Here is a 20939-nt window from a genome sequence, read left to right on the forward strand (position 1 = left end):
GAAATCAATGAGAAAAGTGAAATAGCTGATTGTACAGAATCCTTTTTCAAATCAGTAAAAACAGGGACCCTTTGACACAAAGTCATCACTACGTCAGTTTGATAGGAAATTGTTGTTACCAATAATCTTTGTTTCATTTCTGAGTCTTAAATTTCCCATTTTTAATAATCTTATTTATAATAGCATCAAAAAGAATGAATACCTAGGAATAAACTTAAGGAGGTGAAACACCAGCACACTAAGAACTATAAGGCATTAATGAAAGAAACTGAATAAGGCACAAGTAAATGGAAAGGTATTTCATGCTCATGAATAAAAGAATTAATACTCAAATGTCCATACTACTCGAAGCAATCTACAGATTCAATGCAATCACGATCAAAATTCCAATGACATTTTTTACAGAAAAATAATCGTAAAATTTGCATGGAACCATAAAAGACTCGGAATAGCCAAAGCAATCTTTAAGAAAGAAAAACAAAGCTGGAGGCATCACACTCCCTGATTTCAAACCATATTATAAAACTATAGTAATTAAAACAGTATGGTATTGGCATAAAAATAGCACAGATCAATGGAACAGAATAGAGAGCCCAGAAATCAACCCACACATACAGGGTCATTTATTTCACAACAAAGAAGTCAACAATATACAATAGGGAAAGGACAGTCTCTTCCACAAATGGTGTTGGGAAAACCGGACAGCCACATGTCAGAAAATGAAACTGGATCACTATCTTACAACATACACAAAAATTAACTCAAAATGGATTAAAGTCTTAAATGTAAAACTTGAAACCTTAAAATTCCCAGAAGAAAATGTAAGCAGTAAGCTCCTTGACATCGATCTTACCGACGATTTTTTTAATTTGCTGCCAGAGCGTAAGCAACACAAACAAAAATAAACAAGTAGGACTACATCAAACTAAAAAGCTTTTGCACAGCAAAGAACACCATCAACAAAATGAAATTTCAACCTACTAAGAGAAAATATTTGCAAATCATATATCTGGTAAGGGCTTAATATCAAAAATATATAAACAATTCATATAACTCAATAGGAAAACTCCCCAAATAATCCAGTTAAAAAATGAGCAGGGGAACTGAATAAACATTTTTCCAAAGAAAACATAACAGATGGCTAACAGGTACATGAAAAGATGCTCAACATCACTCGTCATCAGGGAAACAAATCAAAACCACACTGAGCTATCACCTCATGTCTGTCAGACTGGCAGACAAGAAATAACAAGTGTTGGCTAGGAAGTGGAGAAAAGGAAACACTTGTGCACTATTGGCGGGATGTAAATTACCCACCCACTACAGAAAACAGTTTAGAGTTTCCTCAAAAAATTATAAATGTAACTAACATATGATCTAGCGATTCTACTTCTGGGTATTTACTTGAAAAAGAAAACAAAACAAAAACACTAACTTGAAAAGATATATCGCCCCATTGTTCACTGCAGCATTATTTACAATAGCCAAGATATGAGAACAAGGGTAGGCGCCATCAAGGATGAAGGGATAAAGATGTGCTATACATCTACACAATGCGATATTTTTCGGTCATGGAAAAGAAGAAAATCTTGCCACTTCTGACAACACGAATGGGTCTTGAGGACATTATGCTAAGTGAAATAAGTCAGAGAGAGACAAATACCACATGATCTCACTTATATGTGGAATATAAAAAAAGGAAAAAAAAGAAAAAAACCAAAACCCAAAACCCTCCCAAAAAATCTGAGCTCATAAATACAGAGAACAGATTGGTAGATGCCCGAGGTGGGAGGTGGAAGGTGGGTAAAATGGGTGAAGGGGGTCAAAAGGTACAATCTTCTAGAGATGTAATGTACGGTGTGATGACTGTAGTTAATTATACAGTATTGCATATTTGAAAGTGGCCAAGAGAGTACCTCTTAAAGGTTCTCATCACAAGAAAACAATTTTTTTTTGCAACTATGTGTGCTGATGGATGCTAACTACATCTATTGTGATTATTTCACAATGCATACAAATATTGAATCATTATTGTTATGTACTTGAAACTAATATAATGTTATATGTCAATTATATCTTAACAAAAAAATTCCTTAAGATTGCAAATACTTTAATTTGTAAATACCCTCAATAACTTCTACTTTAATTCCCATGGTTGATTCTCTGTCTCTGGCTTCCCCTATACAGGTGCCAGGTGCCAATTCTATTTTTTTAAAAAATGATTTGTCTTAGAAATACGAAATAACCCCTTATAACCTGCAGGGCAAACATAAACTCACAAACTTAGCCCAACCTATGTGAGGTCTTTCTGATTTTAATTATTGTTGCTTTATCTACTTTAAAATTGGTCTTTCCCCTCGTAGTGCAGCTCAAATGCCATCCAGCTAAGTATCTTTCCCTTTACCCGTGCATTATGCAAACATTCTTGTGTGCCCACAATGGAGTATACATTCCAGTGACAGAGAGAAAGTCATCAAGTGAATGAAATAGATAAAGAATATAGTATTTGGCAGTGTTGTGCACTGCAAATAAGAATAAAGTACTTTAGAGAGTAAGAGGTAGAATGAGGAGAAAGATATTTCAGATAGGATGGTCAGAAGAGTTGTCTCTGAGAAATTAACCTGTTAAACATAAAATTGAATGGTGTGAAGATGGAGCTACGCAGACACTTGCAGGGAAGAGTTCTTTAGGTACAGAGGAAACAAATGCAAGGCTAACTGCAGCAGGAACCAGCCTGGGGCTGTTGGAAGACAGAAACTCAGTGAGCGAGCCATGTAACAGTGACGAGAGAGAGGTGCAGGGCAGGCACCAGGAGTGGGATCAAGCAGAGTCTGTAGGCCATGGTAAATGCTGTGGATTTTTTTCCAATTGTTCTCAGAACCTAGTGAAAGTTTTTGAGTAAGGGAATGATGGGATCTAGCTTAAGTTTTTGAAAAGCGGGATAGAGACTGACCAGGGACCAGCCTGGAAGCAGGAGAACCAGACAAACAGCTCCGGGAGAGGTATGGTGGTGGCTTCAGTTAAGTGGACACATTTGGAGGGGATGAGAAGTAGGAACAGTTGCAGCCACAGAGCCGTAATGACTTACGGAGAGGTTGTATCCGGATGTGAAAGGAAGAGAAAAAGAAAAATATGAAGCCTAGCTGCTTTTTTCCTTAAGCAGTTGGGTAAATGGGGGTGGTATTTATTAATACGGGAAAGTGTGCAGAACAACAAAGTTTGGGAAAAGACAACACAAATTCTTTCTCAGATATAATTTGGGATGCTTATTAGGCATCTAACAGGAGCTCTCGGCTGGGCATACAAGTCTGGCACACAGGAGAGGGTTTAGAACTGGACTCAGAATTTGGGAGCGAATTGCCTCTGATCGAATTGAAATTGATGGTGTTAGGCAGTGAAGAGGCAGAGATTTTCTGTTTAGACAGTGGGATGAAAAGGGCAGTTTAAGAACATTGAGAAGGAGCAGCCCTTAAAGTAAAAGGAAAGGCAGAAGGATATGGGGCTATGAAGCTCAAGGGTGCTGGGACACCATCTCTTTGAAAACAAAAAGCCCTGATTTGTAGCTCGCTCATTTTCTTGGCGTAAAAACTCCCACTACGGCCGAAATCAAGCCACCGATGGTTTAAAATCAGCTCACAAAATTCCTAAATAATAAGCTATCAGCTCTCATGGGACCATTAGAACTGGCTCTAGTGTGTCCCTGCGCAGAAGTCAAACAAAGAATGTGTTTCAAGGAGGAGGGAGTTAGACATGAAGGAAAAAACGAGAACTGAAAATTGGCCATTGGATACGGGAAGGAGGAAACTGCTGGAGACCTTGACACAAAATGGATTGGGGGCAGTGATGACGATGGTGAGGCAGACTGCGTGTGGTGGGTCGTGGCAGGAACAGGAGATGGCGTGTCACTGTCTCCACCTCTGGCAGGAACTGCGTTTGTGTCACTTTGTTCACATTTACCACTATGTGACAGAGAATATATTTTACTCGTTTTTAAGTTTGCCACCTGCTTCCCCCCCAACACAACTTGAACAGAAGTTCCACAGATGCGCGGGTGGTTTTCTTTTTTATTCACTGGTGTATCCTCAATACACGAATGAAAAACCGTACCAGAGCACACGGTAACGACTGCTAAATAAGACACTGGACATGACAGGGAGTCACCCACACATTAGAACGGGGAGTTGAACATACGATGCTGGACCAGAGCTATTTTTCAGGAAATGAAATTATGAAAGATAAATAACTGTTTTGTTTTTAAACTAAAAAACTTCCAGGCCACCAGTTATAGACTATGAAGTTTGGGTTGTTTATTCAATGCTGGGGTGGTCACTAACAACGTGATGAAGACAGTTTCTTCCTCCAGTTATGTGTGCACGTGCACGTGTGCACGTATGAGTGTGTGTGTGTGTGTGTGTGTGCGCGCGCGTGTACAGGCATGTGCATGCACTTTCTTTCTTTCTTTTTTTTTTTTAAAGATTTTATTTATTTATTCGACAGAGATAGAGACAGCCAGCGAGAGAGGGAACACAAGCAGGGGGAGTGGGAGAGAAAGAAGCAGGCTCATAGCGGAAGAGCCTGATGTGGGGCTCGATCCCGTAACGCCGGGATCACGCCCTGAGCCGAAGGCAGACGCTTAACCGCTGTGCCACCCAGGCGCCCCGTGCATGCACTTTCTATCTGAAGGTAGAACTTGACAGTGGGAAGCAACCAAAGCTTTGGAATATATACTCTTATAGTTTTTTTTCCTCTGTTATCAGACTCGACAGAAGTCCTCTCTACTCTCCACCCTGTCCCGTTAGTACTCAGGCTCTCAAGATTTTCCATGAATTTTTCTCTGAACAATACAGTCTCTGGTGATCACTCTCTTTGTTAAACTCCCATTTCACTAATTATGCTTTATGACATCTCCCCAAAGAATCTTAAGGTCTCGAAGGAGTTTCTTTGTCCCAAAGTGTACCCAGGACAATTACATGCACATGGAAGTCACTTAATAAACATCCACTGATTGAATGAAACCATGAATTAATACACAAATTCAAATAATGCATCGGCTAACTTACTAACAAGTGCCTACACTCTCATCAGACTTCTCTGGGAGGGTCTCCGAGTTTACCCTAAATGTCCATATGTTTTGGACTATATCCTGTTTTATCTTTATTAGCAGTTTTTAAACTTTACAAGGATAGCTAAGGCAGTAAAAAGTACCCCAAAAAAAGGACAGGAATTTTAAAAGACATATGAAACAAATAATGATATAACAAAGGATTATTCACTTAGGCATGTAGACGGGGGTTGATTTATAAAATCTCCTATTGCTTTTCCAGAACATAAGCATTATATAAAATAAGAGCTTCCTATATAATAGATATTTTAAGTCATATAATAAAAAGACACTCAAAGACCAGGCTTAAAATTTTAAATGGGAGAAAAACATATTAAAGCTATACTTACTGTCTTCTATGTCCCAGCACTGGGTGATTGGGTCTCCATACTTTACATCTTGCCGTCTAGCGCGCCTATGGAAAAGGGATTAAATGGTTTAGAACATTAAGCATGAGAGTTGGATTATATAAAGTCTGCATCTAACACTAATAACAGTGGCAGAAGCAGAACTATTTTTGTCTTACTGCTCAACTTAAATATAGGGCAATATTCCCATCACTCTAACCTTAATTCAAATGCCACTAACAATAGAGTCCTAACAGAGTGAATCCTGTTTTGGAAATAAGTTGACTTGAATTTTATTTATTTTTTATTTTTATTTTTTTACTATATTCAGTTAGCCACTGTATAGCCATCATTAGTTTTTGATGTAGTGTTCAATGATTCCTTAATTGCGTGTAACACCCAGTGCTCCTCTGACTTTTGACAAATTATTCAGAACACGTTGACTATAAATATAGTCCAGGTTTCAGATACATCCAGCAGGGGCAACTCTCCCTACCCTTTTTTTTTTTTTTTTTCAATCAGTCAATGGGAAAGTAATAAGATATAAGAGCTTTAGTTAGTGGGTAGGAAGGTAAACACAAATACACAACTCTTTACCACATGAAGATTCATTATTACATAGATTTGATTAAGCAACAAGTTAAATATTGTCACCGCAAATGGAAGTACAAGTTTGACATGGCAGGAGTGGCTCGAAGTCACTCCTATCTGCTGAGAGCTTGTTCACATTGTTTTTCCCAGAGTAGAGATAATGATAATAATAAACAATGGTGTTGTGCATTATTGTCATATATTTTCCTTAAGAGAAAACAGTAGCTATTGCATAAAAAAAGAAAAAGCTGCTACATCGAAGTTAAAGAAGTCTTAAGCTCTTACAGTGTGTTTTCATTTGGTTTGGCTATTTTATGTTGGCACTTCAGCAACTATAAAACTCATAGTAAACTCTGCAATATCTAGGGTGTTCCTTAAGGGCAGTGCTGACCAGGTGATAACCCCGTACGAGATTCATCTATCATATACATTTTTTGGCTCACGAGCACGTTATGTTAAGGTAAGGGAAAATATCACAGTGGCATGTCTGCGAGATCAGAGATACAGTCTTGGGAAATATAAGAAGAAAAATTATGATGGTATAAGGTACATAAGGTCAAGAATGTTTTTAAATCTTGGGTTCTTAAGAAACAGGGTCAATTCATCAAACTGAAGGTTCATTACCAACTAATGAGCACTCTTATTTTTTAGCTTCTAGAAAAGAAAAATATTCCCCAAGGACTCACTATCCTAAGTATATTCTTAGCCAAAAACTATAATAAAATATTGGTGTTTTTTACTTTCGACTTGTAATAATGGTATCTCTCCATTCACATCTAATGTGGAAATTTCAGGGAATGTAAAATGTCTCCTAATTTTAAGCAGTATCTGCGGTTGTACTCTACATTCAATCTGCGATTCCTGGAATTTGAAATTTGACTGATTTGTCAAACAAGAAACAAGTGTGTATGCACTAGTGGGACTGACCTACGCTCACCTGTTATCATTGTACTTTGTTAATAGAGACCTAAAGATTAAAAAAAAATACCATATACAATTTGCTGACATTTTAACTACAGGAAAAATACACTTTGAACAATGCTATAGAAAACAAGCGTTACTGTAATACACATTTTAAAAATTATTATCATAGTTTATTTAGCCAGCATCAGTCATATTGATGGCATTCAGGTTCTTTCCAATTATTTTGCTATTGAAAACAGTGCTGAAACCAGATCAGTGCTGGAATGACTTTGTGGTGCTTTTGCCCATGTGTGTCTAGAAGAAATTTCTAGCTGGGTATTGTTGGCTCAGACTAGCATGATTTTTAAGAGCACATAAAGCAATGAACAACAAACAGCAGGGCAACATTTTGACGTTGAAGTACATCTGAGTGGCAGAAGCTGGCCAAGTTAGAGTTACCGTAGTAAAAATAAAATTGTACTAAGTCAATGAGATGTGCTGTAGGCTGCATATAATCTACACTTTAACAAACATGTGTATTCAGACATTATTTGCAAAACAGTAAGGCTAAGTATAGACATATTTTAAAAAAAGGGAAGAAGGGAGGAATGTAAGCTAGGGCAAAGTAGTCGAGGAAAACAAACTTGTAATGGTATTTAACATAGATGATGGAAAAGAATATAAACAATTAATGTGAACTTTTAAAGCTCCCCTTTTCAGAGTCAGAACACTGTATTTTACCCTCCTTCAACACTGAGTTTTACGCACAAGCGTGCAACAACACTGAATTGTAATATTCTTACCGCAGACCATGTTTGCTATCTATTTTCTCTTGAAACTCTAAGACGAGGTATTCGTGTCAGATATTCATTGTGTAGAAACGAAGGCTATCCCTTAACTCGATGTGCCTCTTACCTTTTTGAAGTGGGTGCGTAGCGAGAGCATGCATTTCCATCCCAGGCACAGTAGGGGTCTCTGGCCAGACAACAGTCTGCACAGGCTTTCCCATAAGTGTCGCATCTGTGCAAGGAGAGCTGAACCAATCCATCGCGGGAGCCAATGTACAATTGTTGCTACAAATCAGGCAAGACGAATGAATTGGAAGCATCTTTCAGACTCGTCTTAAGAACTTCCCTTTCTTGAATACCCCACCACAGACCTAAATCTATCTCCTCGGGTGTCCCTTGTACAGAACATATGCACTTGTGTAGAAACATAACAAAGAGCAAGGTAAGTCAATCCCTTCTACTCCCGGCAGGATGGTGGCTGGATGATGTTGCACTGAAATGGACAGCATTCTAGAGCTAGAATAACCTTGGCAGTAATTTAAGAAGGTCAAAAACCAGCTGTTAGACTGAGGAATTAAGACGTCAAATTCTTTCTCAGTGGTTGAAAATGCGCCTTGGTAGATTACATCAAGCACAGATGCTTTAGGCAACACTGATGGTCTTCCTCTGCTGTGGCTTCTTGCATGAGAGATGACTGAAAAGGGATTTATAAAACTTTCTTGTGGTTTGAACTACCTCACTTGCTAATGAAGTATCTACTGATTCCTGAAGGAAAATGGGTTAAATGAGGGAGAGAAAATATTTGGTATCACGGTGAAGAAGGTATTAAGGAGGCTTGAAAGATGCCGTATCACAAACGAAAGGCTGCAGGATACTAAAAAACTTAGCACATAAAATGACATTTTGAAAATAAGCCCTGAAAATAAGGCACTGCTCTCTAGATTCATTCACTTGAGTGCATGTGCTGGAGGAGGTGTGGAGACAGATGTTACAGTTGGAGGAGCCAGCGTCTGTGCCTTCTGGGGACTCAGGGTCAGCACTCCTGGACCATGTCAAACACTGAACAGAGGGGGAAAACCTGAGAAGTAAATATTGACATAAACACCAGACATGTACTCAGCCTGCAGAAATCTGTCTTATACCTCTCTAGCCCGTGACAATGTCAGTTTGGACTTCCTGGTTGCTAAATGCAATGCCCCTGTTCAGTATTTGTTTTACTTAAATTCTCTGTGGTGTTTGACGCTTAGAATGACACTTCCCTTGAAACTCTCTTCACTTTTTCTTGTTCTCCACCTTTATTCCCACCTAAGACTTCGGTCTCCTTTGATGATTCCTATCTTTGCATTAAATGTTAGGTGCCCCCTCTTTTCTATCCTCATTCCTTTGCCATTCTTATTGTCCAAAGAGTCAGTGGCATCTTGAAAACAACATCGAAGTGGACATACTGATTGTCCTAAATCTAGTCCTGCCACCCTGCCTTGGTGAGCGGCACCTCCCCAGTCATCCAGGACACAAAGAGGGCAGTTGTCCCTGAGTCCCCTCTCCCTGTCAGCCACCGTATCTTCTCCATTCTCGTACACAGAGCTCTTCACTTCTCTTTCTCTCCACTCCTCTGCCACTGTCAGCACCTTAGTCTTATCATTTCTTTCTTGGATTACTTGTAAGTGTCCTAATATTTCCTCTGGCTTTAGCCTTGTTTTCAACCCCAGGACTCAGTACCTCCTCCACACTGCCACACCACATTGACCTTCGTAAGAGGAAAATCTTATCACAACACATTCCTGCTGAAAATCTTCAAAGGATTTCATTGTCCTTAGATAAAATTTTTAAATTTCTTAGGAGGACATAGAAGGATGCCCCTAATTTTGCTCGGTTTTATAATCCCAGATTCATTGCTAGCCTCCTTGTCTCCTGCATACACATACGCCCTTTGCTCTAATTGTCCACAAACTTATTAGAAGAAGCCATGGTCTCTCACTCTTCACACCTTTCCAAATGTTCTCCTCCTCCCCTTGGCATAGGCTTCCTCATCCCCTCTTCTTTGAATTTATCTGGTTAACTGAAACATCCTTCATAGTTTGGGTTCATGTGTCTTCTTTGTGCTGTCTTCCCCTGCTCCACCTGGCTCCCTCTCAGACTCCCCTGTGTCCCCCCAGTATGTGCTTCCATTATTGCTCTGCATTGCCAACATGCTCCTTCATCTCCTGGCTCCACTGTGGGCTTCTGGAAGTTAAGGGCTCTGCTATTCATTCATTTCTGTACCCTCCAAGGTCAGTAGTAGGCCTTCAAGAACTAAATGTTGAGTGGACAAATTAATGGAAAAGACCAAAGAAGAAACCTATGTAGATCTTTTCCCTGATAATCTCTGTATCATAACTAGGCATAGTAGATTAAGACAGTGTTAGCAATACCTTATGGTTCAACACAATGTCCCACAACTTTCTTAGCCTAATGCAAGTCTGAACCTCTTGAATCAAGTGGGATTTGGAGTATCATATCTGAGAATTGTGGAATCTAATAAATATTACTATTAGCTACCATTTACTTCACAATATACCAACTCTCTGTCTAGAATTTTGCACTCAGCATCCATTTATTAGGAGGTGGATTTTGTTTCCCTAACTTCGCTGTTAAGGAAATTGATTCCAGGAGTCAGATACTAAGTGGAAGGCTGGAGGTTGACTTTTGGGCTCTTCGCCACCGCAGTCCATAGTCTAACTTCTGGATTCCCTGATTAAAAATCATTTTTAGTGATTAGGGCTGGTATTCTACATGAATTTCTTATGGCCTTGACAGAAACACATCCTCAAGAGACAAAGAAAGTGAACTCAGTTTTCAAGAGCCAAGGGAAGGGGAGACTATATCAATCACTTACTGATATTTGGTTCTACTTCTCTTAAGGCAAGGACTGCAACAATGGCCTCTAATAGGTTATAAAAGAAACAAATAAGCTAGAGCTTTTTACATTATTCACAATTTAACTTTCAACTTCAATAGATTTTCCCTAAACTGAACTTGAATTTGAGCAACTTGTTGCTTTTGTGGCTAATTTTTACACAAAAATTAGAAAGTACCTGTTTCAGAGACAATTCCATGTTCAAGATGATTGATGAGTGCTGAAAAAAGAAGTCAAATGTTAATAAAGTAAAATGTTAATAAAGTAATCATTAACAGTCTTTTATAGCAGCCAATATGTTGTTTTGTCATGTACCAAAGATCACTGAAGTAAACTTCAAGGGTCTGTTACACAGGGGGGGGAAAGGATCTTAATGTTTGCTATTTCCTTCCAATGTGTGGTAATTCTACCTTAATAGAAAGTATCAAAATAGTTATTTTGAAGTATCTTATTACAGAAAAATTACCTAAATGTATGAAGAAATACTCCGCATTGAAAATCGCTCCCAGTTGCCCACAAGGCTTCTCCTTCTAAATCTGCTTATCTTAACTGCTTCCATATAATTCAAGCTAGTGTTGACAAGAACATCTCCATAATTATTTATTACCTCGTTCTGCTCTTACTTAGATCAGTAGTTCAAAAACTTGTTCAAGTAGCAGAGTTCTGGAAAGTTATAGTGCTCCTTGCGGATGAGCGTATTCTTTACGGAAAACTGCAAGCTATTGATGTCCGTGATTTTGCGATGTGAACTAAGGCTAGCTTTACTTGTAGACATTATGGCTTCGTGCATGCAATACAAAACTAGAAACATGAACGCAGAAGGTACCAAACTAAAGGATGGCATGCTTTAAAATTTTTTCATCTACTTATCATCTACCTCTCTCTCTATTTACTATTCATTCATTTCTCACCGGCCAATAGTTACAAACCAATAAACAGAAGCAGATATCAAAAGTTTAAGAAAATACATTAAAAAAATGAAAGAAAGATGTTAAAATGAGAAAGTCTTATCCAATAACTTTTTTTTTTTTAATGAAGGAAAGAGATTCATTATTTAATCTTAACAGTGGAATGCAAACAATTCCTCTTGACACTAACAGCCAACAAGTAAACCTTATTCTAAGGTGCCCTATGTATTGTGGGGGTTTTATTTTTGGCTTCTGGGTTCACACTTACATTTGACATCAGCTTCTCCCTCAGGAACACCCAAGACTTTGTTTTTGGTAGATGCCAGATAGCAGATCTTGTTCTAGTTAACTCCTTGACCACTATTATCATCACAATGTAAACAGGATCCTGTGGAACTTGGCCTGTTAATTACCTTGCCTTCCTCTCAGTGGGGGGCTCTACTTGATTTTAAGGCAATAGATGTTCATGGGAAACAGCTCATTTTAATGAACTATCTCAATAAAAATGTTATGAATGAAACAACATATTTTTTAAAGGCTCCTTTCAGAAATACAATTTTATTTCTAATGTTATTCTCAGAAAATAATTTTAAACTAAATGTCATTGAGCATCTACAAAGAACGCCACAATTCAAATGTACTGTTAAAAGTCAGACATCCCCCAAATCTGGAAAACTATTATTTTAGATCTACTAACTCTTTAGGGGAATGTATCACACATAAAAAATGAAGACTTACTATCATGCAACCTTTAAAAAAAAAAAAGAATTCCTTACAGAAAAGCAGGGACATGTGATTTATACACTCCTCCAGTTTTCTCAAATTCAATTGAGGAGAAATTGAAAAGTAAAATTTATAAAGTAGAAAAGCATCTGGATAGTCAAAGAGACCCCAGGCTTTCATCTACTGTGGCAACTTGTCTGACCATACGCTTAGAGAATAAAGTAATGAGGGGCAATCCCAGGAGCCCTGAATTTAGTGGTATTCTACAAGGAACGGGGAGTCCCATTCTCAGTTGCTTTTAAAACTTTTTTCCCATTGCTTAAGGAAAAGGAAAATAAAGGAGCCAAGTGCACAGACTTCTGCAGGAAAAGTGACGATGTATTTAAACACACTCTCCTATACCAAGGGCTGTTAGGTTTCACCATTTCTTCTGGAAGTCTGGACTGTCTTACCTTGAATATCTGCAACTCTTCCAATACTACTTCCTCCATATTCCACTTCTCCTTTGAAATGCTGACCACTTTGAGGACTGTCCCAATGTCTGAAAAAATACATTACCTATGATCCTGCTGTTTCTATTTCAGTGTTTGGCTGTAAGTATATGCCTAGCAACCTTCACATTGTTCCCCTCATTTTTCTTTCAATGCCTCTCAAAGAAGTCAGATTAAATAAAGCATGCAAGAAGGGAAGCTTAATGGATTGGATTCTCTCCTTCCAAAACATGATAGTTTTTAGCTGATAAAACACATATTATAAAGAAAATATTAAAAGACGTGTACATTCCTAGCAAAAGGAATATATATGTCTCATTTAAATATTGGTTGAAATTATAACTAAAGTGGAATGACCTTTTTGTAACTTGAAAGGTGAAAATATACTAAAATAATTTTTTTTCTCTCTCAATGTAAGAAGTATTTATTCAGTACTTATCATATCCAACTTACCATGAAAGGTAGGATATATACATTTTAAAATCATGTTAACAAATGATAGAGAAATTACTGAAACCAACTACATGGGGAAAATTATTGTGCACTCAACAAACATTTTATTTGCAGAAACATTATTAATGGGCTAGAAACTGAAGTTTTATTTAAAATTATTTTAGTTTAATTTAAAAGAGTAAACCAAATTTGAAAGACTATAAACCAAAAACTGACATTTAGTAAAATGCCTTAAATACAGGATCTTCTATTGCAGTTTCCAAGGTGGAATGCTATTACAGAAAGACAATCAAAAGAACATCTTAGAAAAAAGAAAAAAAAACCCTCATTTGAAAATTAACTTATACAAAATAGATGCTTTTAAAATCCGGCACTGGGGTTGAAGAATATTCAAGTATGGTAATGATCCTATTTACACAAAATAGTCTGAGTTATTTAACTCTGTTTCTAAATGATTCTAGGATCTTTGAAAAATATTAAATATACGTTTTCCAAATGTCATAATTGAAAATCTATCCATCTTAGTTACCTTATAATTTTCTCAGTAAAAGTTAGGTAGTACCACCTAGTGGCTGAATGGCATTTACAACACTGGAAATGTTGACCTGGGAATGCTTGGGATGGGCACTGCAAATTAAGTGGCAAACTCCTTAGAACTCGTGAGAGACTATTTCAAATTTTGCCTGATTCATTAAATCATATAACATTTACCCAGGATGAAGTACTTTTGTCTAAATGATGCATGTTACCTTTACTGCCATTAGAATTCACATGATATTATGAAATGATACTTTTCTTTTTTTTTTTTTTGAGACATACTAAATAAGCAATATTTCTTTTTCTGGAAAAATATTTTTTAATTGTTTTATAATTACTGAGTTGACAGACAAAAAAATTAAAATGGGTTCTAATAATGAAAGTGATACTTGCTCCACAAAATTCAAAGACAGGAAAAATAATTTCCAACAAGTTTCTACTTAAAGATCTTTACAAACTACTGCTTAATTTTTTGAAAAGCCATCTTAAGTCAACTCAATCAGCAATTCTCAAAATTGGGTGAAGGGATCCTTTGAGGGAGTTAATCAAAAATCTTCCTAGAGAGAGGAAAATGTGAAGTTTGAAAAGAAACATTGCTTAGCCGTACTTGTTTAATTTTAATCCATAGTCAATCAACAAATATGGTGAGCACCTAATCTAAGCGGGCATATTGTAATTATACAAATATATTTTGAAATCTCAAATAACACTAAAGGAGGCGGGGAGTTACTTATAACTGTCACTTAAAAGACTGTGCTATATGCAATGTTAAGAAATACTGACTAGATGTTAGCTAATAATTACTCAGTTTGATTTTGACCAATAATCTTTCTGAAGTGTTTGTTTTCTTTGTCTAATAGTGAAAAATTCTTTTGGAAGAAAGCATAATCTGATTCTAGCATACCTGTTCCCAGGAACATTACATCGTATTGGCCATCTTCTGCAACAACATGATCCACCACGATCTGGGTCAGTCTGTAATCCACATTGATCCTCTTGAATGTCGGTCCTCCCGCAACTGGGTATACTGATTTAAACATCACGGGGTGCCGCTTTATGAAACTGATGACATCATCTGGAAAATCTCGGGTGGATTTAATCAGTGGATCATAGGTTTTGCTTGGACACTGAAAAGAAATGGGGAGAGGAGTAAAGACATTTTTCACGCACCTGAGGAATTTATACTTACTTATAATAAGGTTTTTAAGACTTACCATTGATAATATTAAAGGAATGGTCAACAGGATCAATATAAAATCACATGTCCTTGTAAATAAAAGCAGTTTACCTTGAATATATTTAAATCCAGTTTTCTCTCTCAAAAATACTTTAATTATTAAAATGGAATATTATTCAGCCATAAAAAAGAACGGAATTTCATCATTTGAGACAATAGGGATGGACCCAGGGGCACTACGCTAAGTGAGATAAAGCAGACAGAGAAAGGCAAATACTGTATGACCTCACTTATATGTGGCTCTTAAAAAAAAAAAAAAACCAAATTCATAGATATAAAGAACAGATTGGTGGTTATCAGAGGCAGGGAGGGGCAAGACTGGCAAAATGGGTGAAGGGGGTCAAAAGGTACAAATTTCCAGTTATAAAATAATCACATCATGGGGATATAGTGGATAGCATAGTGACTAGAGTTAATAACACTATTGCATATTTGAAAGTTGCTAAGAAAATATACTTAAAAGTTCTCATCATAAGAAAAAGAATTTTGTAACTATGTATGGTAATGTATGTTAACTAGACTTATTGTATATTTTTCAAGATAAACAAATATTAAATCATCACTTTGCACATCTGAAACTAGTACATCAATTATACCTCAATTCAAAATTGTATATATTTTAAGTCCTTTATGCCTATTTGGGATTTTGCTTTTGAAATACTCTTTTCAGCTGCACTAGCACAAGTGAAAATTTATAATTTCAATCCCAAGGCAATTGTCTTTTCTTCCAAAAAGTCTGATCTCAGAAAGCTGAATATAAAACCCCCACGCTAGATGTTTCTGTTGTATTTTGAACTATTCTCTTCTTGAATTAACTTCAGATCTCAAAAGAAAACTGTTTTTCTTTGTTGGCAGGTGAAATGGCTAATGATCATCAGAGAGAACCTAGTAAAACAGATTATCCTTGCTTATTCAGGCTTCCCAAAGTTTCTCAAACTTTCTAAATTATATGTATTTTTCTGTATTTTCCAAAGTTTCCACAGTGGATTTGTTAGGAAGTTTACTGTTTCCTATGAAGACACATGAAATTTGAGTTGAAATAATTATGAAGAAAATGATCTATAAACATGGGTATATGAGAAATCATTATTTTCAATTTCTTTTCATTCATTTATGATTGCAGTTTTAAATTAAACCCATGATTATTAAAAATTAAATGGAACAAATCACCATGTGATAAAAATTACTTGTAAAAGAGCTTTAATAGTTTTACACTGTAATTAGTTTTTTTAATAACTGGTGTGAAAATTATGCTGTGAACAATTCAACAGCTCTTTCCCTAAAGGATCTGTGGAGGAACCATTCAGAGAAATTTTCACTTGCGTCTGAAATTGCCTCTTGTGTGCTTTTTGTGTTCACTAATTCAATAGTTAGCATACCCTGCCCCCTGGTGGAAAAACACAAAAGTTCAAACTAGTACAAATTAAATGAATTTGATGTGCCTTTACATAAAGAACATGAAAACAAAGAGAATTTTTTTTTTTTGTATTTCTGATTTTATTTGTAATCACCTTAGATTATGGAGCCATACTTTAATTTTTTTAAATGATTTTTTATTATATTATGTTAGTCACCATACAGTACATCCCCAGTTTCCGATGTAAGGCTCGATGATTCATTAGTTGCGTATAACACCCACTGACCATGCAATACGTGCCCTCCTTACTACCCATCACCGGTCTATCCCATTCCCCCACCCCCCTCCCCTCTGAGGCCCTCAGTTTGTTTCTCATAGTCCATAGTCTCAACAAAGAGAATTTTTTTATAATTTGATTTTTTCACCAAATATTCACCCTTCCACATACCAAATTATTTTATTATTTCAAAATATTGTAATTCAGAAAGTTAATTCAGAACAATTCTGTCATCACATTTGAATTCTTAATAGACTAATACATTCTTGTGGAATGGAAAACTTTGGCTGTATGTTGTATTCGTAGAGAAGAAAATGAGTGACATTAAGGAAAGTCTATCAAAAAGCACTGCTTTTCCCCTATTTTCATATTTAGACAAGTTGGAAACATAATCTCCATTGAACTGAGCCATTTACACCAGGCTCTAATTAGAATCTTGTCAAGGCTTCAAACTGTACTTCTCAGATCCTTGAACTCAAGAGAATCATTTCAGGGAATTAAATGTACTGGAGTTAGTCACAATATGTGACCCTGACCTTCAGTTTTATAGGAATAAAATCATAATGGGTCACTAAATTAGAAGAAATCTCAAAGAAGTTGTATTTAAAAAAAAAACTGCTAATGATTTTCCATTTGTAATTTGAGAATTTTTCTATCTTTTACAGAAATCTCACGTGTGGTCTTAAAAAAACTAAGCTTTTCCTGATATCTATTTATTTGTCCCAGATCTGCACCAAAGAGGTACTGAATATTAACCATTTGGTAATTACTTAGCATATTCTTAACTGGATGCTGGTCTAAAGATCTAAGTGTCTTTAGTCATTGTTTCTAGCACTTAGCCTCCAGCCAAGAGGAATCCGTCAACAGGATAATGGAAGGAACCCTATATTAAATAGATTAAGCTACAACTCAAAAGGATGTGGAGCTCAAATGATACAAAGCTCTTGCCCAATTACAGGCTGCACGTTTGAGGCTCCGTCAAAGGCGACTCATAGTGGGCTTATGGCTTCTACTGCCTGAGGTAGTTGGTCTATCATTAAAATCAAAGCAAAAGCATGATTTTGCTTGCATTACATTTTTGAAACAGCCCTCCAACTTAAGAAAAAAAATTTTTTTCTTTTGACCGTGCAGCTACAGCGTAACTACAGTTATACAAGTAGCCAAATTTCCAAAAGAAGTATCATTACATTCAAGCCACAGTTTTTGATACCAACGTTTCAAATAATTAGGAACTTTAATATGAGAAAAGTATAGATGAACAAAGACATGAACAATTTAGCAAAGAAGCAAACGTGACAATTTTCCTCCTTGCTCACCTCTGACAAAAAGGTTGAAGGGTAATAAAATCTAAGGAAAAAAGAAGAGAAGGAAAACCTGGTTTCTATTGACAATGATAAAATGATCTTTGGCAATGTATTTTTTTCTATGGCAGCTTTTCCACCTGGCAGACTGCCAGTGTTTGGATAAGATCTTTATCCTTTAGGTTGCTGTGCACAATCTCTGAGGTCCGCGTCTCCACTCTGCTTTCACAAATGAAAGTGATTTGGTAGAGTTGCTCCCTGAGGTTTAAGATAGTACAGTTTGAACTAAATATTGTTATTTTAACACATTAAAAATAGTGGAATTTTTCCTTTGATATCATACAGCTGTGTAGCACACAGGTCGAAAAATAACTGGAGATGTCAAGCAAGCCAAGCAGGTAAGACAGTAAAGAAGGAAAAAAAAATTCCATAAAGGAAAAAGAGAAAGTGTGGGAAAGAGGCGCCCATGATCTCAGTGCGGAGAGATTGAGACTCACATCGGGCTCTGTACTCAGTGAGGAGACTGCTTGAGGTTTGCTCTCTCCCACTCCCTCTCTCGCCACTCGTGCTCTCTCTAAATAAATAAATAAGCTCTTACAAAAAGAAATTGTGGGAAAATGATACATCTGAAGTAAATGATCGTATTAGTTCCCTCCAAAAACCCTGGGAAATATTCCTATCGAAGCTATACGTCTCAGGTATTAAAAATCTCGTGAATTTTTGTCTATATGTATGTCCTCTTACTTTCTACGTAGTAACACAGTCCACCTGACTGTAGGGTAAAGAATCATTTATTTGTGGGCTCCAGCTTTCTTCACATTTGCCTGATTTCCACCACTTCAGTTCCTGTAGGAAATAAGTCAGGGAACTTATCTGCGTCTCCACCTACTGTGTTCAGAAACTCTTAAGGTAGTTTAATATTTAAGAAGGAAAGAAAAGAGCTATACCAAAATGTGAAAATGTGAGTATCTTGCTGGAAACAATAGCAGCACAGGAGTGTTCGAGAAAAGGGACCTGCCCAGGTGCACCGGGAAAGGACAGGGGTGAGCCCACCCGCAGCCAGCCCTGGTCCGGCACCTATCTCCCAGGGCTGGCTGCACGCACGGCTGGCGAGGTGTGACCGTGTTATGCTTGGCAGATCTGCCTGTTTGTATAGGGCCTTCGGCTGTGCAGTGGGAAGCGACGGATAAGAGGAGAAAAATAGGTTTCATCCAATGAGAGCACTTTGCCCCTTGGCAAGGCACCAGACAGCTGTTAAAAGTTTTCTCCCCCTGCTGCTTCAGGCTGTTCTCTACAGGTTACACTTTCCATTTAAACAAATCAGAGGATTGCCTCATGTGAGAGAAGAAAGATGTGGCACAAGGGAAGATGAACCAGGCTTTCATTTTTAGCAAGCTGAGAAAAATAAGCGACCTATGTAACGGAAGTCTGATTTTCATTTATATTAAAAAAAATGGCAATTGCACAAGTGCCATCCTATCCCCCTGCTGATACATCTAAGAGTCAGTTTATAACACGGATGAGGAAAGATCCTGTATTCAATGTCAGAGGCAGAAAGGCCAGGGGTGCAAATATACAGGCACATTTTTCTCTTTCTCAATCTCTCTCTCTCTCTTTTTGTTTGCAATTAAAACCCATCTTTATTGTTGTTATATTTGAACCTTGAATATTCTGCTATGTTTAAAAGGTAAACAAAATCTCAGGTTTCCTCTTTATTGTTCAGTGTCTAATATAGCAATATGTCTTCTAGCATTTGAAGAAATGAATTTCCCATCTGCAAATAGCCATTCAAAATTTTATTTAGTACCAGCAAATGAATTTTGACCTCTGGACCTAAAAATGTAATAGTAAGCTCCCCAGCTTGTATGAAGGTTGGATTCTGTCTAGCCTAACTGCATAGTAATTTAAAGACAACAATTAAACCAACAATTTTGGATCATTTACTTTCTAAGTTAAATAGTTTTAAGCTGAATTTAATCTAGTGAGACATTTAACAAAACATGGCTGTAGCTCTTTCTCTTTTTTAAAGTTTCCTTTCTTTTAGAGGAATTTCTATTAGACAGAAAGGAAAACACTGTTGAACATAGTAAGTGGCTTAGGATTTGGACAACTTCATTTTGAAAGAGAATGTTGGCCCCATGGAAAAGAAAGCTGAATGCCAGCTGAAACGATTGAGAAATGTTAGAAATCAGTTGTCTCTCACACCGTTTCAGAGAAACACAGCCTGTATACGGGTAATGGAAAATGATAGTGATGTTTTGTCATACACTCTGTTAAGTGTAGTCAGATTTGGGAATTTAGAGTCAGGAGGGCCCAGATTGTACACCTGTCTCTGCTTCTCTCTTCTGAAATAAAAAACCCAAAGGGACAGAATTAAAGATATCCTCGGTAATTCAGGGGTGGTGACGAAGTAACAGTTTGTTATCCAGTAAGAGGAAGGCCATGCAGCGAACAGATGTCGAGGAGAAAATAAAACTGTGAATTTAATATAATTGAGGCTTCTACAAGTTAGTGGTGCATAAAATGAGATTTTCCCAAAGTTTCCTACAGATTGTTAATGAATTAGGAAAGTCTTACTTAAAACAGAACAAACAACAACAAAATGTTAGCCATATTGCACAGGTGCCTAAGTGTGAAGCTAACATGAGATGCCGTGAGGGAATTCTTCCATTATTTTTCAGTCCCGTTTGGTAAAACTATCACAGTCTAACACTATACAAACCAAAAGGAAGTTTAAGATACTATTTTCTAATTAAGGTTTTAATTTTAATTCCAGTATCGTTAACAGAGTTATCTAAGTTTCAGGTGTATAATATAGTGATTCAACCATTCTGTAACTTACTCAGCGTTCATCATGGTAAGTGTGCTCTTAATCCCCATCACCTATTTCTCTCATGCCCCTACCCACCCTCTGGTAACCACCTGTTTGTTCTCTACAGTTGAGTCTGTTTTTTTATTTGTCTCTTTTTTTCCTTTGTTCATTTATTTTGTTTCTTAAATTCCACATACGAGTGAAATCATACGGCATG

At 37.0% G+C, this 20939-nt stretch overlaps 1 protein-coding gene across 3 annotated transcripts in view; it reads right to left on the minus strand.

Moving 5' to 3' along the window:
* SEMA3D (semaphorin 3D) overlaps positions 1–20939 on the minus strand; it is a 240737-nt gene that overhangs the window by 55531 nt on the left and 164267 nt on the right. For all 3 annotated transcript variants that reach the window (XM_057304256.1, XM_026504666.4, XM_057304255.1), the window contains 5 exons: positions 14643–14865; positions 12710–12798; positions 10805–10846; positions 7858–8015; positions 5452–5516 (listed from right to left, as the gene is read on the minus strand). In XM_057304256.1, coding sequence (XP_057160239.1) covers positions 5452–5516; positions 7858–8015; positions 10805–10846; positions 12710–12798; positions 14643–14865 — 577 coding nt within the window. The remainder of the gene's footprint in view (positions 1–5451; positions 5517–7857; positions 8016–10804; positions 10847–12709; positions 12799–14642; positions 14866–20939) is intronic.

Source organism: Ursus arctos, unplaced genomic scaffold, assembly GCF_023065955.2.
Source record: "Ursus arctos isolate Adak ecotype North America unplaced genomic scaffold, UrsArc2.0 scaffold_3, whole genome shotgun sequence".
NCBI lineage: Eukaryota > Metazoa > Chordata > Mammalia > Carnivora > Ursidae > Ursus > Ursus arctos.